The sequence below is a fragment of the Ambystoma mexicanum genome, chromosome 8, assembly GCF_040938575.1.
Source record: "Ambystoma mexicanum isolate Mex_15411 chromosome 8, UKY_AmexF1_1, whole genome shotgun sequence".
In the NCBI taxonomy this organism is placed as follows: Eukaryota; Metazoa; Chordata; class Amphibia; order Caudata; family Ambystomatidae; genus Ambystoma; species Ambystoma mexicanum.
Genome location: NC_090929.1, coordinates 289965543 through 289989269, shown reverse-complemented (window position 1 = coordinate 289989269; position 23727 = coordinate 289965543). Strand labels below are relative to the sequence as shown.

General features: G+C 45.9%; 1 protein-coding gene across 4 annotated transcripts in view; it reads right to left on the bottom strand.

The window, feature by feature from the left end:
- Positions 1 to 23727, bottom strand: part of AKNA (AT-hook transcription factor) — a 442732-nt gene that overhangs the window by 231672 nt on the left and 187333 nt on the right. For all 4 annotated transcript variants that reach the window (XM_069609684.1, XM_069609685.1, XM_069609686.1 and 1 more), the window contains exons 4-5: positions 19927 to 20001; positions 9528 to 9672 (exon numbers count right to left, since the gene is read on the bottom strand). In XM_069609684.1, coding sequence (XP_069465785.1) covers positions 9528 to 9672; positions 19927 to 20001 — 220 coding nt within the window. The remainder of the gene's footprint in view (positions 1 to 9527; positions 9673 to 19926; positions 20002 to 23727) is intronic.

Sequence of the window (23727 nt, the reverse complement as noted above, 5' to 3'; positions counted from 1 at the left end):
CCAACATTCTCCTAATAGACCCATTTGTTGGTATAAGAAAGACTCTGAAAAGAGTCTGATTACTAATACAAATCGAAGAGGAGACCGCGCGTACCCTTTCTGTGTGCCCTCTCTCCAGTCTGAATCCAGCCAGAACCCTTTCGCCAATGCCCGCCTGCTTCAGGACACAATTCAGGAATGCCCAGCTGAGCATGACAAGTGCTTTCTTTGCATCTAGCAATATTAGCACTGAGTCAACTGAGTCACTCCCCTAGAGGGCTTTAAGTTCAGGTTTTTCCATATATTGTCAACCTTTTGTCTTCCATGAATGAAAACAACCTGGTTCATGTCAATCCGTTTGTAAAGGGCTTTTACAAACCTAGAGGCCAGGACACTCGCCATCATTTTCATGTCTATATAAAGGAGAGACATAGTCCTATACTCCTACAGGTTTTTCCCTCTCCTAGATTTTGCTGAGCTCCTTGCCTCCAAAAAGGAGGGTGGGATGAGATCCCAACCCCCTTCAATGTGCTATAAAAGAACTTAAGCTAGAATTAGTGAGAAACCTTTATAAAGACGCTGTGTACCCACCCTCCTCAGGTGCTTTACTCATACTCATATGCCCTACTGCCCCTGGCATCGCTCTTTCAGTTATAGGGGAATTCAGCTTAAATGCCTCTTTCCTGGCCATATATAGGGTTCACCTTCACCAATTACCTTTCTACCTTGTCCCATACATCTTGCCAGTAACTGTCTATAATGACATGCAAAGCATGGTGCTATGTCTTTGGGTGTGTAAACACTTTTGTAAAAGTGTCTTTAATTTTCACCACCACCTTTCCTGCTTCTGGGTCCACAACCTGCTCCCCAAATGTGTATCTGCTTGATCACCGTTCGTATAAAACGTTTGTGGTAAAAACCTCGGTTTTGGAACACCTCTTCCATCTGCTTGGCTTTGCGTTCCATTCTTTTTGCTTGTACTTCCAAGTGGAGATCTTCCAATTGCTTACATTAACAAGTAAGATCGTTTTCTAGGCTTTATATCGCCTGGTTAGGTTTTACCTACCATCGTCTTCTTTCTAGATTGTTCCCTCATCACACAGTCCTGGAGAGCAACTTTAGGGGCCTCACAAACCATATTCCTCGGTATTTTCCAAGTTTCTTATGTCTCAAAAAAACCAAATCCATTTCTTTGATTATGCTCTTCCCAAAAGCAAGGGCTTTAAACATTGCGTCAGTAAGCCTCCACCTGGTCTCTCCCAAGCAGCTAACTCCCACATCCACCTATACTGTGACCATATGATTATGTGTTCAACCTACTGTCTGAATACTACATTGCAGTATCAGGTACACTTTTAGCCACCTCCACAATTGGGCCACGTGGAGGTGCATGGTGGTCTGCCTGACTGCTGGCTACAGTGTGTGTTAGCGGTTAAACTGTTTATTACACTTGCGTAGGTATTTTTGGCATGGTGATGTTTGCCATGCTGGCGGGTAGATTTTATAGTCTGCCTGGTTGTGATGATTCCTGTTGTGGCAAGGGATTTTCACTTTTCTGGTTCATCAGATTTTTACATGGTATATATGTGTGAGGAACATGAGGGTGACCTCACTCCTGACCCCCTTGGATCGTCTGCGCAGGTGGCCAGGGAAAGGCCATTGCTGGTGGTTCCTAACCCTGGGGCTGGAGAAGTGAGGGAGGATCACATGGGTGGAGGGTCCTTGAGGATTGGGATGACCTCAGGTGAGGTATGGTATCCCTCTTTTCCTAATGAGAAACAATATAACCCTCCCCCAACCTTTATATGTTATTTTAAGAGAGTTCCCCTCAATTCCCCATATGGGAAACTTGACGGTACTGAGAGGAGGAAGTGGTAATTGAGAGTAATGAACCCCACACACTTTTACCACTTTGGTACTGGGGCGAGGAAGATGCATGCAAGAGAGTGTGAAGGTCAGGAATGTCCTCCTAATTATGATCAGGCAAAACTGATTGAGAGAACACACCTGCAACCTGTTGGAGGATTGCAGCTGTATAAAAGGAGGAGAAAAAGCAACACAGAAAGCAGCTGCAGGGAGTCCTGTATTAGAAGCAGAGAGCCGTGCTGAACAAGAGGCAAGCTGCTGGAGGGAGCTGCTTTGGAGAGGCTGAGGTGTAAAGCACCCCGAGATGCTTAAGACTGCAAGGAGAGGTGACCCGCAGCAGATTGGTGTGGGAGCAAGAGCTCCGTGGAGCGGGCTGGCAGCAGATAGGAGAGCCGAGAGGAAAGATTGCCCCTTCCCCATTCTAGTGAAGTGCTTGTTGCCAATTGCCAAGAAGCCAGCCCAGCGGTGTCACAGGGGCAGAGGTTGGAGCCCAAGCAGCCGATGCTGCAGGTCACCTGCTTCAAGGTACGAGGACAGCAACTGAAGAGACCAATGAGTTCCTGTAACATGAGAAACCCGGTGTGCAAAGCGCGAATGAATGAGCATTTCCCTTTGTGTTGAAATACATTGTAACTAACAAGGGAGTAGTTGCGTGCGTTACCAAAGAATTTTATCAAAGTGCTCCGCTCCTAAGCCTTTTTCAATTTTGAACTTCAAAGAGCCTGAAATATTTTGTATCGAGTGGTCACGTTCCTTAAAGCAGAACGGTTTTGCAAGCCTCTGAGTATGGGGAAGTTCTCTTAAAGCTACAGGCACCAATGTTACATGGCGGGTTGAATGAAAACAAGAACATAAGCCAATCAATGTCCAGAGAATGCAGAACTGAATACAAACATTATAATTAAGAAGGAAATACAGCATGATACCTTTAGCAGTGAATAGAACTGCGCAATCACGAAGAATCACTGCATATTGCAATTTGGACATAGCTGAACTTATTAGATGAAACAAACCATTGAATATTGGTTCCATTAACTATATACAATCCTGAAAAGAACTTTATAACCTGTAGAAAAGAAGTAAACCAACATGGGCCAAAAGAAGTATGAGGAAAATAGCAAAGGCCCTTTTCTGTTGTGTGTTTTGAACTATGGTGGAATACAAGTCCTGGAGCAGGGAATCCTGAGACTTCATGATTCTTTCTTTTATACTTTAAACTGGGAATACTTTAAGACTTTTTTGTGGAATTGTTTTATACTTGGGAAAGGGAGCTGAAAGAAAGCTGCCAGCTGGAAGAGGCTCAGAAATTTGGTTGAACACTGTCTCTTTTGACTGTTGCATCCCTATACACTGGTGTGTTGTAGTTGTGAGGGCAAGGATCGGTTTTGCACAGAGACAGATGTTTAATTCAGGAAGCGGAATCCCACCTTAGAATAGGGCAAGTTAGGCTTTCAACCATCCTGACATTCAAGTTAATAAATAGTCTTCTGTTCAACTTCATATCTCTTGCTTTTGTCGTACCTTGTGATGACTTCACATATGTGAGTGTATTGTTGAGGGGCGGTTGGTTGGGAGCTGGCTTGTTGTGTAGATGGGCCATTGTTTGTGTGAGCTACATGTAAGAGTACAACTGAGCTGGAATAATGACACCTGCTGTCTTAGCTGTGGTGTTCAGCGTGGCTCATTACACCAGAACCCTGGGTCATTTCAGAGTACTATACAAATATACAACATTACATTATTAAGCCTCCCTGGGGGCAGTGGTGGGACCAGGTGGGGAGGATAAAGTAGAGGACAGTGGGAGCTCCGTCTGTAGCAAGTAAGTGACGTTTAGGCCAAGCTTTTATAGAAATTCACAGTTGGGCTGGCTTTGATTTTTATGGGCAGTGGGCTATGGTGGAGCAGAGCAAGAAGGGAAACAGAGCAGAATTGAGAGGAGAAAAGGTGGGTGCATGGGAGTACAGTGAGGTTGAGTGCAGAGGAGGATCAGAGAGAACGATGCAGTGAATAAACTGAGATACAATCATACAGGTATTGGAGAGCAAAACCATTGACAACTTTGTAGCCTAGGAGAAAGAGTTTGAATAAAGAGCGGCTGCGCATGGAGAGCCAACCAGCATGTTCTCAGTAGGTAGAAGTGGGGGAGGATCAGTGTAGGTTTTATAGCGCGTGGGCAGCAACGTTGAGGATGTTATCTATACGGAGGAAGGAGCAGTGATGAAGGCCAAAGAGTAGCTGGAGCAGTAGCCATGTTTCCTGAGCATTATAGTGGAGAGGTGGTTAGTAAGAAAATGACCCATTTTCAGAATGTTGAGGAGGTTAATGCAAGCAGCAAAGGCAGTGAGAGTGATGAATTGTTGCATTCAGAGATCGCTATCAGAGAGTACACCAAGATTGTGAGTCTTGGGAAGGAATGAGATAGGAGATTGGAGGGGAGGGATGGTATTGGAACCCGGGAGAAATACGATTTCCCTTTTTGAAGAGGTCGGCATGAGGCAGCCGGGGGAGCCATCCAGTGAAGAATTGCAGTGAAACAGTTTGTAATCCGTTCTAAGATGGCTGGGGTGAAGACGAGAAAGAAAAAATTATTTGAGTGTCATGAGCAAAAACAGGCTAATAAATGCCAAAAGGATGAGGGCAGAGGCATGGAGGCTGAAGTGCTGAGGTTGAAGGACTGATTCTTTGGGAATGGCGTTGGGGAGAAGAGTGATGTCAGAAGTTTGCGAGTTCCAAGAGATTTGAAAGGATGGACCTTCTAGGTAGGAGGTGATCCAGTCAAGAGCAGATTTGCAAAACTCAAGGTCCTGGAGAGTGAGCAGAAGAAAGGAGTGGTCAACAGTGTCAAAAGTGGAAGAAAGGTCTAAAAGGACGAGTATAGAAGAGAGTTGGGAGTGATGAGCACTAGAGAGAAAGTTGGAGACATTTATGGGTGCAGTCTCAGTGTAGTGTTTACTACGGAAGCCAGATTAAAGTGGCTCTCCAAGGCCATTATTCTCAAGGTACTAAATGATCCGGTCAAAGACCACCCGCTCAAGGACGTTTGAATAATGGACAAGGAAAGAAACTGAGCAATAGCTTCCTAGAAGATTTGTGTCAGCAGAGGGTTTCTTCAATAGGGGCAAGACAGTTGCATATTTTAAGGAGGCAGGGAAGAGTCCAACAGTGGGAGAGAGACAGAGTGAGAGATACAGCAACTGATTGAGATTAAGTCTTTGGCCATTTGGGAAAAAAAGGCTTGATAGGAGCACAAGATGGGATGGCACTGCAAAGGATGGGTGCTAATTCAGTAGTAGAGGGGAGGAGACATAGTCGAGCAAAGAAGGTGGGGTGGAAGAGAGAAGAGGGCTGTCAGAGTGTAATGAGTTTTGCTCTTTAAGGCTTTCACTATCGTCCCCACTGTCCATTCTGCCATTTATCTAAAAGAAGCCTAAATGTCTGAGAACACGGCTAAACTTCTACCAATGTTATGTTATGTTAAGGAGTGCTGACTTACACCAATAAGGCATCATGGCGCTAAATAAACCCAAACAGACACAACTACAAAAAAGAATATCCCTGGCCTATAACATATGTTTTTAGAAAACAATCAAATTGTAAATGATCCTTGATAGCCTGAAGTGTAGGCACAAGCAGATTCCACAGAATAGCTGCAGCAATTGAGAAGGCTCGGCCTCCCAGCTGGGAGCGACTGAAAGAAGGAGCCTGCAAAAGAAGGGCCTCTTACAAGCGAAAAGCGCATGAGGAAATGTAGGGACAGAACTTAGATTTCATATATTCAGCGCCAGTACAATAGAAGGCCATAGTGGAACAAAACTTCTTGAATATCTCCTTTCGATCCACCAGAATCCAGGACATGTGCAGACTTGAACTCTACAAGTGCAGGAAGGAGAGCACCAAAATACAGGTGTTCTCTGTCTACACCATCAGACTCCGGAATCTCCTCCCTGTCAACTCCAAACGCGCCTGCTAGAGTCGCCATTTCAAGTTAGAGCTCAAGAGCCTCTTCCTCGAGGAATGGGTCCTTCTTAACACAAAGGTTTGCACCCCCTCCACTCCCACCTAGCCCGAGGCTCGGTGATCAGAGCCCCATTGTTTCGTGTTTCCTCACCCAGGCTGCTTGTAGATCCTTTGCTGCCCATTGCCCATGTGACCCTTATTGTTAGCTACCCACATCATTGAATTGATGCCTTCCTACCGGCTTCCGAAGTCTGTGTTATTCATACAATGACTTGGAAAGCACTCTGTTGCTTCCTGAAGCTACGTCCATGCTCAATAAATACCTGCATAATAATAATAAGAAGAAGCATAATAATAATACAAATAATAATAATGAAAATAAGAATAACAATAAGGTTGCCGTCTCCGCTCTCCCTGCTGCCAGATGATTCACTGGACTAGATTGGTCTTCCATTGCATCAACTGTTCTAGTCCACCAAAAATGCTGAAGTATTTTAGCTGCCCGTGCTCATGCACCCCTAGCAGGTATAATTATAATAATTATTATTATAATAATTCCTCAGCATCTGACCGAGACCCCGGCCTCTCCAGGGTTAAATGCACCGCCAGTCACAGCAGAGCCACTTGCCTAAGGCGGACTCCAACCCGATGCACTGATAACTAGTTTTCGTTGTGTGCCAGTTTCCTGAGCTACTGGAGGGTCTGAATACACTTGAGTGCTGTCTGTCCCATCTCAGAGGGAACAGTACTGGTCTCCTCTCTGTTCAGATCATTCTTTCCTCTGCCATACACCTTTTTTAATCCCCTTCTGTCTTTTCCTCCCACTGGTCTCCGCATTCACAAATAAGTAACCACTAACAGCTTTGGGGTGGGGAAGCGCAATTCACACCAGACGCCATATCGCTGATCAAAGTTCCTCCCTTGTCTTCCCAAGCTGGCTCTGGGCTATCCAGTGGCTGCAACGTTTTCTTTTACTGTTGGAATCCTCTTCCGGGGCCGGGGTCAATCTAGCTTCTGGCTCCATTTTCCCCTAACTGTGTCTCTGGTTCTTTAGTAGCACATATGAGCCAATATCCACACAATCGTTCTTCTATGGCTGTACACCCTCACCCTGGCCTCTACCCTCAGCTCCACCTAATGTAGCTCCACCCTCCATCGCACCAAACTCTCCCTCACCTGAGGTTTCAGACACCAGCAGCTCCCACCTTGCGTCACTGTCTTTCCAGAGCTTCGTCGCCTCTCCTCCACCACGAGATCACTTCTCCCCACTCCTCGTCCGGCATGCCAAAGGCGTCGTATTTCATCCGGCCACACAGGCTGTTCTGATTCCCAGATACCGGCTTGGTACGTTTCTGCTTCGTTCTGGGATAGGGGTGGGGGTGTTGCAAAGTCGTACTCATGCCTTTTTGTCTCCAGGGGGGTCTGTCAACAGTGGTCGGGGGGGTCAGGTTGGGCTTTCTCTAGAGACAGAGCCATAGACTCAGGCTTCCCCCATGTCTGCTCACCCTGGTGGTCTGCCCAGTGCATTGTATTTTAACGGTCATCCCTACTCCCTCCGTGCCTCCCTCAATCACTCAATTTCTTTCTAATGATGAAATGAGAGTTGGCAAAGATAGGCATTTGGGATAAGCCTTTAGTTTGGGATAGTTTTCGGATGATAGCTTTTTCTGTGGGATCTGGGTTTGAGTTTGCTATATGTTCCTTTAGTCGGTGGTCGAAGGCTTTGCTGTCTCTGGGCTTCCTTGGGGGGCTGGCTGCGTCTGCTCTACTTTCTGGTGCTTGCGGATCTGTAAGGAATAGCCTCCAGTTCTTTTGTCTGTGAGTTTTATGTTGGCACTTTTCTCCTACTGTTATTTCAGTTCTTAGGTTGGAAGTGTGATACATGTCTCACGGTCAAGGTTTAAACTTCCCTTCTTCTATGCTCGGCCATTATATTAATGGTGGAAACCTAGCCATTCCAGACATAGGCACGAAGTGTTAAGACACTTGCAGTAGTTCCGCTGTGCTCCAAGGGCATTTTTTATGTTAGTTATTTGTGAGATTTTTGGTTGTGCCATGTGTCGGCAAAAAGTGCTCAGCAATGAAGGGTGTCTACCTTGCCACCTATGGACACTGATATTTCGCTTTGTATCGAGCTCGTACACACGTGTTTCAGAGCACGACATATGCATTGCCAAGGCTCACCCAATGTATGACACCAGGATGAGGAGCCCATTAAACAAGATTGTAAGCGCTGATCATTTCTGACATCCTCTGGGCCTATCTGAATCTTCAGGATGCAATCAATAACCAATGCTATTAACTCCATTACAGGCATTATAACTTCAGAAGCAGCCAAGGAAATTCAGGATTCCCAGACTTAAGAAACATTCTAGAAAAAGCAAGGCCATTCCCTAGCAGGATTTCTTTCAACAAGACACCCCAACTTAATGTAAACCACCAGAGTGGATGCTAAAAGACGGACAGATGCCTTCACTGGTTGAGAAAAACCGTCCACTCTTAGAATGCACTCAAGGAAGGCGCTGCTAAAACTGCTCCAGTTCCACCCAGCTTACAAATAATATCAGAAAACAAAACCACATTTCATTTACCAACACGTTTTGTGCACTTTACTCTCTATTAAACTAACATGTTTACTTTACCACAAACTCTCCAAAAGGTTTGTTGCTTTTATGACTATGTGCTAATAACCGTATAAACCCTGGAGGGTTCATTATTTCTTTGATAATGAACCTTGCCCAACGTTTGGCCCTTGGTTTAATCTTGGCCCATAGCGTGGGGGTGGGTCATTATCCTGCTGTAATGCCCGCTCCCCAGAGGTCTACAAGGCTAGACTAGATGTGGGGAGATGAACTCATCATCTTTTACTCACCAATGTTTTTATTGAATTCTTTTATAGGTGGCGCGTTCAGTGGTATTGTATCTATAGCCTGAGGACCCTAAGACTTTGAAAGGGTGTGGAGGGATGGAATCAGATGCGTGTTTGTCAGGGAATTTGGCTATGAAGCAAGTCTATGTAACGAACATAAAATCCCACATGTAGAATGGGGACGTAGTCATCATCCCGACGGAATGCTAACGAATTTCATTTCAGGGAACATTCTCTCTACCAGAATTCCAAGGAAAAAAATAGCTTTGTTAAGAAACGGTGTAGGGGGTGAGGTGGTAAATGGGCACTGGGGCTGACCTATGGCCTCCCCACATGGCCATGGGTGGACCAGGAACAAAAAGAAATGTGAACCTTTAGTCAGGGAAACTGCAGTTTGGAAGAGTGATGATCGCGACAGTTGCCTAGATAATGTAACAGGTGTATTTGTAGACAGCACGTTCAGCCCCAAAGGGACCTCTTGCCGATATTGACAGATGTTTCATTATTACCCACAATAAGGGTGCTCATTTTATTGACCTTAGAAGGATGCAGAGCTGAGTGGACTTGTCGGGATTCGAACCTGTCACCACAAGGTCAAAGACTGCAGTGGATGCTTTAGTCCACCAAGCTACAGTCCCAGATTAGATGAGTAAGAACAGTGAACACCGTGGAACAGGAAAAACTCCCCCTTCCCTATGCACCTTTATTAGTAATTAAAAAGTGACTGAAGGTTAGTTCACCACAGGTAAGAACATGTGTCACAACGAATCGCTGGCCAGGATTACAGACCACAGTCAATGTAAACAGCAGAAAAAATACAGGACACCTAGACACACCCAGTGCATCTCCAACTCACCTGAATCTTGGCTCTGCGCCGGCATCTGCCCAAACTGTGCCACGTGGGGCTGTGGGATGGTGAAAGCCATGACCTTTGACCCCTGAGACACTGCTGCCATCTGAACACTGTGGCTAGGCTTCGGGGGATCGGCATACAGGTTGACCTAGCAATTTAAGAAAAGTGTGTAGATTATACCACAATCTCAACAGATCTTCCCAGTTTCTTTGCACTGGGCCTCCCTATTGTATTGCTGCTGCCCCTGCCCCACCTTTTACGCCATTTCCTTTTTTCCTTCTCCAGACTTTTGTCTGGTAACTCCTGGTGGGGGCGCCGTACACCACTATCTCAGTACAGGTACTGGCGTCGTAGGACTACTATGATAGTTACTGGTGCTGTGTAAATGCTCTATAACATAATATATGCTTGGCTATTACCCTCCTGCTGCGGATATCCCTACATATTATCCCCACCAAAAATAAAGCCGTACATATGGTCGTTTGTCACGCCATAGGTGATATTTTTAGGGGGGATAATTTGTGAGAGCGGGGGTCGCAGGGGTGTCCCCCGCATATTTAAAAATAGCGTGGTGTTGCGGGGGTGTCCCCCGCAGGGTCCATGGCTCAATATTGGCGCAAAAATATGGCAATATTTTTGTATCGCAATATTTTTGCGAGGATATTAACACATGGAACCCCTGCTGCGTGGACATGGAAACCCCGAATAGGAGAGCTTCTCATTGAAACAACCATATGGCATACACCAACATCGGCAAAATGTGACAGACAACACAAACAAAACCATTTCCATCTCCAAATAATTACAAAGACCCATTTTAATCTTACAACACTGCTCACCTCACTGATCCTGTTCACTAATAAGAGTAAAAAATGGGACATTTAAAAGAACAAATGGAGCTTTTCTGCCAATCATGTCACGGTTATCCCTGGGAACGTCAGAGGAGCAGAAGAAGACTAGCCATATTACCAGAGGTCACGTGAGGTTTAGATGTGATGTGACCAGTGGTGAAAGTAGAAAGAAAAGTAGTGGGACTATGTTCAGCCACCTCATACCTTCTACTCCTGCACCAGCCACCCCCTACCCCGGACTCCCCAGCGACCCGACACTCAACCCCCCACAATGGAAATACCTTACTGTCCTTTTCTCCACTACACTCACACCGTACTATTAAGACAGAGGAGAACACAGTGAAAGAAAATGCAGCACATTAATAACAACCATTAGTTGGTCATTGCCCCCCTCCACCCACAGCTAGCAGCTTTAAGCAGCCTCCCCTTTCCAATCACCCACCATTCTCACCTCTTACCAAGGGGTACAGCCAGGGACCCCTGCCCATCACCTGTACAGACACGGTGACTGCAGCAATCCATGAGTAATTGCAGAAGGCACGTGTCAGTGCCGAGAACGGGGCTTTGTCACTGCTGGACAATGGCCTTTAGGTCCCAGGCAGTCGATAAAAAGGAACAACCGCAAACCAGAACCTGCGAGATAGCTCAGCATGGTGTGCCACTGGAGTGTTCCCCATATGAACTGGGTTCAAATCCCCAGTAAGGAAGAAGTTACTAAATACATAAATACAGGTCTCCATCACTGCCGTCCTGGAGGGAACGGTGCAACGGTGCGAACGGTGCTCCGGGTTAAATAAAGTAAGGAAACAATCACTGAATTTCCCAAAAAGTAAGAAAGCGGCATACCCTTTAATTCCTGCTCATTTTGACCTCTAGATAGCACTGATACTCCAATGTTTATAAATATTTACAAGTAAGGGGGAGCAGTGGCTACCCGCTCTCTTAGTTATTGGATTTCCTTGAGGGGTGGGCGACACAGGCCATATTAGTGAGAGATTCTTCCACCAATTCCACTGCCACTTCTGAAGACAGACCCTTGACTGCTAGGTGAGCATCTTCTTCCTGAATCCCCATAGGAAATCATTGTAGCCCAGCCCACTTCTGCGGTTCGTGAAGGAAAGCAGCTCCAGTGTCAGAGTTCCCACTGCCCTACCTGAGAAGCGCACCCATGGGGTGCAACATCCACTGCTTTCCAGGATCATTTGCAAGCTTTGCTGGGTGCGTTCAATATCTTTTTAGATAGCACTAGATACTACAATATCTTTTTGTAGCACTAGGATTAGAGAGGGAGAATGGATTAAGAACAAGTAAAACGAGCCACCGCTTTCCTGGTGTCTCTCTGAAGGAATATTATAGTGCTTCATGCCAGATTCCTCGGGCTTCCAAGTGCTGTAATTACAGGTGTTATTACTTAATTTAATGGTGCACAATGTATCAATCTCAGAAGGATGATAGGCTGAGTCGGCCTTTCCAAAGGGTCAACTAAAGGGTGAGAATATGTACACTTTCCAAAGCCATTAAATAGACCATCAATCCACTACACATAACCAACACCGGCCAAGACCGACTACAACTCAACAGTCAAATCTTTAGAGATCCCTCGTCCCCTAAATGCCAACACAAAGCCCAACCGCCTTCTGCCCCACCCGCCCTACCTGGAATAAAAGGCGCCTTATTAAACGCCCGCTCTATGGTAGCCCATGCCACCGAAATAGCGGACACAATCCAAAATGAGAACTTGGATTTCTTGGCCATCACAGAATCCTGGCTCCATCCCGCAGCAGGACCAGCCATTATGTTAGCTATCCCAGACAATTACACTCTTATACGCATGATCGCACCACGTCTAAAGGTGGCGGCCTGGCTATAATTGTCAAAAACAACCTAACCCTAAGACTCTCCTCACCCTATAAAACCAATTCCTGCGAATCCCTCACAGCTAAACTTACCATTGCCAACAATCAAACCATCATTATCCACCTGATTTATCGACCACCAGGCCCCATAGGCTCCTTTGAGGAAGACCTCATGAACCTATTATCTGACCATTTAAAAAACTCCACTCAAAGCCTCATCCTAGGCGACTTCAACCTTGGATTCAATGACCCAAGTGACCCCAATGCCATACAAATTAACAACACCCTGGAGGAACTAGGATTCTCCCAAAAGATCACAGATCCCACACACATCAAAGGAAGGGCCCTCGATTGGATTGCCGAACATAACTGCCCAATTACTACCACCTCTATAATGCCTCAGCTATGGTCCGACCACTACATGGTATCCTTTACCTTAGAAGCCACCACACCTATGAACAACAGTACCCTAGCCCCCACTACACCTACTAGAAACAAAAAAAATATTACCCCTGAAAATCTTATCCCCCTCATTCTCCCCAACTTAAATTCCATTTCAGATCAGTCTGACCCAGCCTCCATGGTAGAAAAATACAATGAAGTGATGGTCGCCTCTCTGGACACAATCACACCACTGAAAATTAGGAAGAGCAAACCCCGCCAACACCGAAATACCTGGTTCACACCCTTACTGAAAGACATCAGACAAAAGAAATGCCTAAGCGAAAAAACCTGGAGATCAGACCCCTCAGACACTAACAAAAACAACCTGAAGAAATTAGCCACCCTCTACAAAAAAGAAATCATCTTAGCAAAACAAACCTCCTACAACACCCGTATCACTCAAGCCAAATCCAACACAAAAGAATTGTTCGCTATCCTGAAGGAAGTAGAATCCCCCACCCAAGCGCCCGACTCCTGCCTCAAGGACAAGAACTGGTGCACAGGCATACAAAATGCCCTTGCCAACAAAATAACAATGCTTCAGGCGAAGATCAACAACAAAAAAGCGTCCATAACTGCCCCAAACACTGTTAACATAGGCCCCCCTCCAAGGCTACCACTAACCCATTACCGACTCTGAAACCTCTGGACACCCCCCCCTTCTACTTTTGCAAAGTCTCCACCAAAGAAGTCGAGAAAGTCATCCTCACCCTCAAACGCTCTAATTGCCAGGGCGACCCATGTCCAGCCCAAATCATAAAAGACACCGGCCGTGAACTCTCACCCTTCAATACTAAACTTATAAATGCCTCTTTCACATCAGGTACCATACCCAGCAACCTGAAACATTCCTGGGTACTCACCCTCCTCAAAAAGCAAACCTTGGACCCCTCCACCCCAACCAATTACCGCCCCATAACCACTGTGCCGTTCCTACTGAAAATCCTAGACAAAGTAGCTTACCAACAAATTCAGCACCACCTGGAACTAAACCACCTCCTAGGAGTCCGACAGTCCGGCTTTAGACCACAGCATGGCACCGAGACTGCACTCCTAGACCTTAAGGCACAAATAGACACACTAAGAGATACAGGCACAACTTCACTCTTACTACTCCTTGACCTCTCTGCCGAATTCGATCTGGTAGACCATGCAATACTATGCAATCATCTGGTCACGCCAGCCTGCTTCTCCCAGGAAGCAGTCGCATGGATCCAGTCTTTCTTAGATAACAGGACAATGCAAGTCTTCTCTCCTCTAGCAGCTGCTGACCCCGCATCCATTACTTGCGGCATACCCCAAGGATCCTGCGTATCTCCCACCCTCTACAATATCTTCACAAAGCCCCTTTTCGATGATCTAGATGGTCTTGGTATCACCTACACCAACTATGCAGACGATACACAGATCCTCATCCCGTTGACTGGAGATTATGACAAGGATTTGGCCTTTGTGAATAGAGTCTACCCCATCATCCAGGCATGGATGGCCGCCCACGATCTATGCCTGAATGATGACAAAACCGAACTCCTCATTCTAGGCACTTCTTCCAACATCAGAAAACTGGGCCCCAAATATGACTCCTTCATAATTGACAATAACATCATTACTGTAGCCAAAGTAGTTAAAACCCTCGGTTTTTATATAGACTCCATGCTAACCTTTGGTAAACGAGTGAATTCCATGGCTTCAGCCACCTCCTACACCTGCAAGCTAATTAGAGCAGCCAAGCCCTTCCTCTCACTTAATAATTGCGTCATTCTAGCAAGGGCATTAATCCTGTCGAAACTAGATTACTGCAACGTCCTCTACATAGGCAGTAACAAATACATCACCTCCAAAATTCAGACACTTCAAAATAAGGCCCTGAGAGCCGCCCTAAACTTCCCTAAAAATGCCCACATATCAGACCTTAGGAGATCTACCAACTGGCTTTCCACTAAAGACAAAATCCTCCTCAAAACAGCCTCCCTTACACACAAATGCCTCAACCATGCAGCCCCGCAATACCTTATAGACAGATTCACCAGACAAACAGCCTCTTGCCCCTTACGAAAAGCTTACTCTAACCTTTTGTTAGTACCCAGATTCAAACTTACTAAATCTGGCGGGAGTAGCTTCGCTGTTAAAGCGGCACAACTGTGGAACTCCCTTCCAACTGCTCTAAGGGAAGATCTCCCTTACCAGCAATTCAGATCCAATCTGATCCAATGGCTAAAAGATCATGATGCTTAACCTTGCGCTACTGTCATTTGGGATCTCATGTATATTTTGTATATTTGCTCTGCTCTATTTATCTGTCACATCTGCATTCTTGTTAACTCACTGTACATACTTCTGTGATTTTTTGACACTACATATCTACAGCATTGTAACCGTAGCTATACCCCTGTTTACTTGTAACATGTAACCTAAGTTGAACAACCCTCTTTCTGCCTTTGCGCCCGAATACCCTTGGGTCTGGTGCGCAATATAAATGAACAAACAAACAAACAAACAAATAGCTCCTGTTAGTTTACAGCAGAAATTAGGCACCAAAGCAAGAGTTCCTTGTTATCTACATATGTAGAGACTTAAAATAAGATTGGGGAAAAAATATGGCCAAAGGAGAATAAACAGCTACCCCAGATTATTTTAATCTTTAAAAAAGGTATGTGTGTCTGTGTTATGAAATGTCTCTGCTTCATCAGCATAAAACACAGGTCAAATAAATCAAGCAGCACATACCCAATGAACGCTATTCTCAAAGCGATCATCTAACCCAGAATGCACTCTAAAATGCATTGCATTTCCTACATGTTTTGCAGATAAATTCTCATTAATTGAAGCTCACTTTCTCGCCTCGCCCCCTGCTAGCAGAAAGCTACAGTCAAAGCTTTCTGGTCTGATTTTGGCACTTCCTAGAAGAATCTGGCGGAAAAATGGCTAGAATACGATGTACAATGTGGCTAGCAGGTTAGCGCGCTGATCCTCTCCCTGCTACCATGTAAAATCCATCAACGGCCTATTAAATCCAGGATGGGCTGATGTGATCAAAGCCAACTTTCCACACGGAATTGATTCCAGGTACCCTACAGAGTGAGAAAGCTGCTACCTTCCTGAACCTCCCTGAACCCCATCATGCTAACTTCCTAAGCAATTTTGCCCCATTAAAACACAGATTTTTTAGAATAAGGATCTGCAGCCTTTGGCTCTCCAGAGAATTTGAACTATAAATCCCATCAGCCCTCCTTAGCACAGTCAATGCTAAGGGATCATGGAAGTCACAGTCCAAAACAATTGAACAGATGCAAATTGCAGACCCCTGTTTTAAAAGGGACCACATTAGAGAGTTGTGTGGCTCTCTAGTTAGGAATGATGCCTTGGATCACATCATTCTGGACTCTTATCAATCTTGCCTCTTTTACTGCTATACGTCATCTGTAATGCGCCCATTTGCCAATGGCACAGCCAATGAGACAGCTTCAACACTTGAGTCTCTTGCATGAGTCTAGAGCATGGATGACTGGTTTGACAGTGCATAACTAATGTAATTGTATACATACATTACAAAATGTGTGATCTTGGATCACAAAGGCATCAACAAAACATTGCATGATCAGTTTCACAACAAATGGCATCATGGGGCACTATCCCATCAGCATGGTACACTGGAACAAGTGTGTTGCAGAATGCAACGCATGGCTGCATGGGTGGTATGTCAGTTGCTAGGTCCGAATGTATGTGTGGCAGAGGAGTGGCCTGACCCCATGGTGTGCTACAAGGCACTGTGGTTAAAGCGACAGAGTTGTGGATGGCAGTATGGCCCACGTCCCATTGAATTCACCACAGGCTCAGCGTATATAAGCAGCAAAATATGTACCACCTCTGTCCTGACAACAACAATAAGACAGCTTGCAAACTGGGGAGGGGCGCGCCACTTCTCCAGTGGACTTCATAGAGTGTGTGAGGAGTGGGCAAGTGCTATCACGTTTTCACCATTATAACCTAGTGAATCCCTCCTCCTTTGCTAGAACCCCCTACAAGTATGGGAGGGCAGTTCAGTAGACAATCCGCGCCAGAGGACTAGAATTTCTGACCTTCTACCAATATCTTTTAACCCTATTATCAGGGTGCGCAGGCGGGGCAGGCGGGGCAGGCGCTAAGGAGTTCCACTAAAAAGGACGTGCAAAGTTGCTTGATAAGTTTGTGCCCAGAGGGTCCTTCAGGCAGCCCCACCACTCCCACACGCAGAGCAGGTGAGATGCGACTGCAAGGCAGATATGTGTTTCAAACTGTGCTGCTGTCTCTGAGCCTAGCAGAGGTCACCGCAGCTCTTCCGAGAAAGAGGAAGGAAGCGAGGTTGCAACAGGGAAGGGGAGGGGGGCGGGAGAAAATGGCAGCCCGTCAAGCTAGGGTTTTGCGAAATGGCTGAAGTGCCGTTAACAAAGACCTCCTGTAAGAACAACTGCCACAGCCTGGCATCTACACAAGGTTTAATTAAAACAAGTCAGTCCATCACCAGGAAAATACACCGAGGCTGCACGGCAGGAGAGTTCTATTCTTATCTCGGGAGGATAACTCAGGGGCACCGGGCTCGCCTTGGAAGCAAGACGACACGGAGAACCACACCATATCATATCTTAAGTGTGTGGAAAGAACTGGCACACACAAACTGAACATTGGACAGCTGTTGCTAGGCAACAGGGCAGAAATGATGCGCACTGTAGAACATCATGCCAGGTACTGCTTGTGATACCGGCAGTTAGCACATTTGCTTCCTAGACACCCCCCAATACTGCCCCTTTCCGGGGTGTACACACACACCTTCGATGAAGGCTAACACTCAACAAACTTACTGGCATGATTGCCATCCGAGTGCCCTTCCCGGGCCATCTGCCGTAGCGTGTATTTGCCAATCTAAAGTCTGTGGTCCATTGCCAGCTTGCAGATGCCCCTGCATGAATCACTCATGTGTGGCACAGGTTGCATCGCATCTGATGTCACTGCAGCTAACGCCAACAACTCTGAACTCCACATAGACTCGGAAGCCCTCTAGACTGGACACCGAATGCCAAGCTGCAACCAAAGAGGCAATCTATTATGTAGATGTCTGATATCGTGATCTATTATGTAGATGTCTGATATCGTGATCTATTATGTAGATGTCTGATATCGTGTATCAGGCATTTCCCTTTGACTCATGTTACTTTGTCAAAGTTTGGGTCAAGTGCAGGTTGGAACCCCAGTGGGAGCAGGCCCTTGCCACAGAGGGAAGCATGTACGGCTGACCACGGCCACACCAGGTGAGCAGGTTACTGTGGAAGTCGCATGGGCTATCCAGGTAAGATGGGTGCTGATGTGAGTCATAGCAGGTCATGGGTTATCAATAGAGCAAGGAGGTGGCTGCTTAAAACCCACTCATGAAAGCAACTTGCCCATCCAGGGGAGTAGCATGTGGCTTGCGCGGTCACCGTTATGGCATTGTGGCACGCGTTGGGTTATCCTGAGCATTAGGGCACGGTTGAAGAAGCCCCCATTATGACAGACCACTGGCTACACAGGGGAAGCAGAAGGTGGCTGTCGAGGACACGTGCATGGGGGCCCAGTGGGTGCCTTTTGATGTAGAATGCGGATGGTGAAGCCACATTCATGCATTTAACAAAAGGAGGTGTGGCAAACCCTGCTTTCCCCCCAAGAAAACACAGACATCTTGGGGGTGGGCGTGGGGTGCTATTGTTAAAATTAGAATGAAAGCAGCAGTGAGACAGACATCACCCATGAATGGGGAATGTCATGATACTTAGAGGAGTACACTGTCATTGCATGTGTCCAGCAGGGGTGGACTGGCCAATAGGGAACTCTGGAGATTTCCCGGCAGGCCTCTGCACCCTGGACCTCTTTTGTGTGGCATTTCCACATTTCCTCATAGGAAAAGGTTTGGCCTTGCTGAAAATGTGTAAAATAGGGCCACTTTGAATATTATTTCCAGGGCCTCTTTTGGTGCCCATTCCACTCCTGGTGTCCAGCAGGAATATAACTCTCAAACTGAGGGTGCATTGTCCATAAAGGGGAGATGAGGGAGACACGGGGGGGGGGCTGCGGTTCTGGAAGACCCTTTAAGGGACCAGAGCCCTGTACAGCTTCACATTTCTGGAGATAATGGTTCCTGGTCCGGCGCATAACTTTACATTCTTTACAGGATTTAGTATGGGACCACAGCTCTGTTACATGAATCACATTCACGACAGTAACATTGTAACATTGGTCCTGAGAAACAGGGAGCGACTGGGAAGATCATGTTTAAAGGGTCCAGCTGGCTATTCAAGAAGGTGGCTGCTGATACCATGGTCGCCAGCGGTGGTTATCACAGACCTTGATCTTGCCCTCTTGTTAACTTCCCCCCAAAGAATAACTATGCCAGTGAGTTAAAATAGCCATGAAAGCAGCCAGACCCCAGGGTCCTCCGCTTGATTTATCCCACTCATGGTAGTATCCAGAGCTAACCAAGGCCCGCACGTTTACTGCCAGGCAAGGACGAACCCTGGCCCTCCAACCCAGGTGTGCATAGCCTCCCTCCACCCCCGCATGTTGGCATGCATACATGATCTCTTTCACAACTCTCATTGTTCACTCACACCCATGATAGGAATCCTACTCCCTCTATCATAAGCCAGCTTGTTCTCACCCACGGGACTACTAGTGCCGCGTCTCTGCTGCTCCCATTCACTCTCCCATGCACTAGTAACTAGAAGTGAACAGAAGACATTTTAGATTTGTAGCACGAGACTTTCATTCCGACTCCATACTAGCCTACCAAATGCTCCATTTCAGAATCCAAATCTACAAGAAGCATACGCGCCACAACGAGGAGACCTAATCCATCAAAGCAAACTACAAAAAAGATTGAATTGCTTAGATGAGACAATTTAAGCTTCTTTAAAATGTGGATAGTCGACTACACCATTTTATACCACTTTACTAAAACATCACTATCTTAAAATAGTTGTCTAATGGTTGCTTACATTCTCGAGCAAGGAGATTTCACTCCACCCTCAAATTTACAAAAGGATGAAAATAAATGTAGGGAATGGGAGACATGGGTATCCTACACCTCCATATTGGCAGAGACTGTCCAACACAAACACTTTCGTTTTTTTCTTGTAGTGGTATGTGGCAGTAGCCTTCATAGACTGCAGAAAGCTGGCACAGAAGATGCCACCAGCTGGTTAGAAGAGCCCTCTGTTTGCCTTGAGGCAGGAGTTCTCTTACCTTGGCTCCCAGCCGTAGACGATCAATGGTGTTCTCGGCTTCAGCATACTTGGTCAGGAGCTTGTTGTAGTCTTCCTTTGTAATGGAAAAAGATCAGAGATGAATTTACAAATGTAGGTTTTATCAAGAGAAACTAACTTCAAGTCATTAGATCAAACACACATGAGCAACATCCTAGAGACACAGGTATTTTAATGTAGTTTATCACCCAGTTGAAGGACACTATTCCAAATCAGTATGGGGGTCATTTGAAATAGGTTGAAAAATGGCTGATCCATAGTGTACAAGGGGAGACAAGATCTCTGCCTGTACAGTATGATTTTTCCCATTTAAATGCCTTTAAAGCAGGGCTCTGGGGGACAGTGCTACTGCCTTTTCAACCAGCCTGTGCTACCAATAAGCCTTCCTGTCCACTGTGATGAATCTGACAATGTCATCACTGCTGCCGTGGTGAGAACCTCTCCTCATGCAGCCAGGGTGAGGCAAATGCATTCTGATCTGAAACCTGGGGGTGGCTATTTGAGGGAGGCTCACGGAGGGGGAGATGACCCTCATGGAAGTAAGGGTGACTTGCCAGATGAGACATGTTATCCCCCTTTCCCTTTTAGGGATGCTCCTTCTATTCCTCATGCCTTTATGGCATATTGTACTGACTCCCTTCAACCACCTACAAGACCTACTGGTGACACCTTTCAATGTTCTGTACATAGCATACCAAGAACTGCCTATAATTCCCATACATGTAGAAATACTGTGACGAGGAGGCTGAATGGAGCAGTGAGGATCAACAAGAACGAAAAGCGCAAGAGGCGCTCTAGTGGTTATGAGCGTGTAATAGGTGGCGGGTTATTTAAAACCCTTAGCCAGCAAAGTGAAGCAAAAAAGCTGCTTGGGGAAGTTTCACCCTCTTGATGCTGACCGAGGGACTGCGAGGCAAGAAGTTTGTGGAGCCAGCTGGCTCAGGGAGAAGGCAGAAAATGGAGGATTGCAAGAGCCGGTTCACTGTGTTGAGACTGCGGGAGGAGAGAAGTGACTTCCTCGTGGCCACGGGAACATGGGAGCAGCCTTGACACCACCCAAAGATTGAGAGAGGCTCAGGAGGCAAGCGGGTGCTGCGAAGGACATGGAAGCCGCCAGATGAAGCCTCGAACCTGCGAGATAGAGACAGACACCAGGCTGCTTCCCGTTTCCTGGAGAGGAAACGAAGCGCCACGAGAAGCTGGTGAGTCCTACAGTGAGGAGCAGGGACAACAGGTCACTTCGGCAACGCTGTCAAAGATGGATAAAGGAAACTGGAATACACGAGAGGGAATTGGAGACCCGGTATTATTAGAAAGACACTCATAGAATAAATGCAAGAAATATGCAAGTTTGCAAATGTGTAAAGTAAATCACATGAGAAGTCCTGGTAGGAGACTATGCCAGGCACAGATCAATTTTCAAGTGTGCCGAGCAAATCGAATGAAAGATCGTGGCAGAAGAGTATACCAAGCAGTTTCAAGGTTACAAGTGTGTGAAACAAGTCATATAAAAAAACCCTGGCAGGAGAGTATACCAGCCACACTCAAGTTGCAAGTGTACAACGCAGATCACATAAGACCTGGCAGAAGAATGCGTCAGGCAAACTCAAGTTTGTGAGCAAAGTCATATTAAGGTGAAAAGAAACCTGGCAGGGAAGTGCACCAGGTCTCCTATGAAGTATCCTGAAGAGAAACCAAGGGAAGGGAGACATTCCCGGGAATAGTGAACACTATCTAAGTGAATTACAAATTGAGTGAACTGGCTAAGAAAGTCCGGTATACCAGGCAAAGTCAAATTTACAAAGTAAACTGCAAACATCAAGAGGAGGGAGTAATTTTATGGAGTTGAATGTCATTCCTTTATCCTGTTGAACTTTTGTTTTGCTGGACAGAAACCTGGGGAAGAGAGACATTCCCAAGAACTTTGAACACTATCACAGTGGGAGCCTTATTGTTGGAGCTATCCCTTTTTTCGAACTTGAACATTTGTTCACCTTTCAAGACCAAATACATCACCCTTTAAATCTTATAGTTAGTTTTAGAATGTGAGGGCTAGGATAGGACTTTGGACACAGGACATCATATTTTTGGATATCTTGACATAGGACAGACGCTTAGTTTTGGTTGAGGTGGGAAATACCTCTTATAGTAGGTGTAGTGAGGCCTTTTTCCAAACCCTTTATTTTGAATAAAGGTTTACAGCTACAATTGTGAACTCTCAGTCTCTGCGTCTCATTCCTGGCTTCTCACAGCACTCACATACACATATAATTTCAATGCATAAAGGTACAAATATTCTTCAAGTGCAACCCTTTGGATAAACAATCAGAATTGTACGGAAAGGGACGCTGACACTTAAGTGTCAGTGGCCACAGTCCTCTCCTGGCAATTTACATCCCATTTAGCATAACACATATCAAATGAGCCCTTAAGTATTCTGTGTTTTATGTGAAAAATAAAGACTAAAATATATCTTCTTCCTAAGAAGGATGGTGTTGGCCTTATGGTCATCCCTACCACACTCTTGCATGCATGCAGTCCCCAATATAAAAGCAAATAAAATAATCACACATGCCCCACCTGCCAAATCAAATTGAAACATCAGCAAACTAATAACAGGGACTCCTCTGCAGCCACTCACATCACACCCAAACCATCATGGAACTTAATTTGAAAACACACCCAAACACCTATGTGTGAATAATAGCAAATCCTCAGCCCTTTGATTTACTAATGTGCAGTTTCAAAAGACAAACATCACGGTTGTATAGTTCAAACAACAGAACTCTGCACCTCTACAACTATCTTACATACGATCAATCCGGCAAATACGCCCTTGCACCGTGGGCACCTGAGGATTCCATCTGGACACAAATACCTACATGCTTTCAACACAGACCATCTACGAACAGACCCACCTGCGGCACCTGGGTACTTCCACTGCATGCATAATTTCTGCAGCAAATCTATCTTGCCTGTTCCCCTCTGTCCCCACTAATCTAAGCCACCAAGCTCTCTTTCAGATCACCCAGTGTGCCAGGAAACTGTTCAAATGGCAGTGGTGCACAGTATAAATCCCAGTAACCCTCTTCCCTCCTGGAGTTCACACACTCTTCCTTTGAACACATACCCATCCAACTTATCACTCACTCCACACTGATCATCGTCCTCTTAATGCCCACCCAGCACACTCAATCTCCTCTTCTATAAACTTGACCTGCCACTCATATTCATTGTGACTCATTGTCATCATAAGTGACCTCTAACCTTCCTTACTCATTAAGGTCTACCAGCTATAGCTTGAATCCAATCTTTCTGAACATTCTCTGGTCAACCTGCAAAACCTTCCTAGCAACACCCGTGGGAATGCCTTCAATCTCATCTTCTAATGTTTCTCTGTAAACGCTTCCGCAAACTCTATTTACCCCTCTCTGTCTGACCAGTAACTCATTCACTTCACTGTCTCAGTTGTCCTGCTTTGCTACTACACCCCCTTCAACCAACATCAAATGGAAGTTCAAACCTGATTCCATGACCTTATAGTCAGGCCCATTTCTGCCAGCGTCACTGGTGAAAAGATTGCTTCACCCCTTCTCTTGCTGCTTATAACAACACTCTTCCTGCTCCAACTGATTCCCCCGACTCATCTAAATCCACGTACTACACTGATCTTAAACCCTCTGTTCGCTCTACCACCACCAACATTCACTGACCCCCCAACATATGCTTCCCCCCACAAAATAATTCTCTCCATCTCTCCCTGCTGACTACTTTGCCTCCA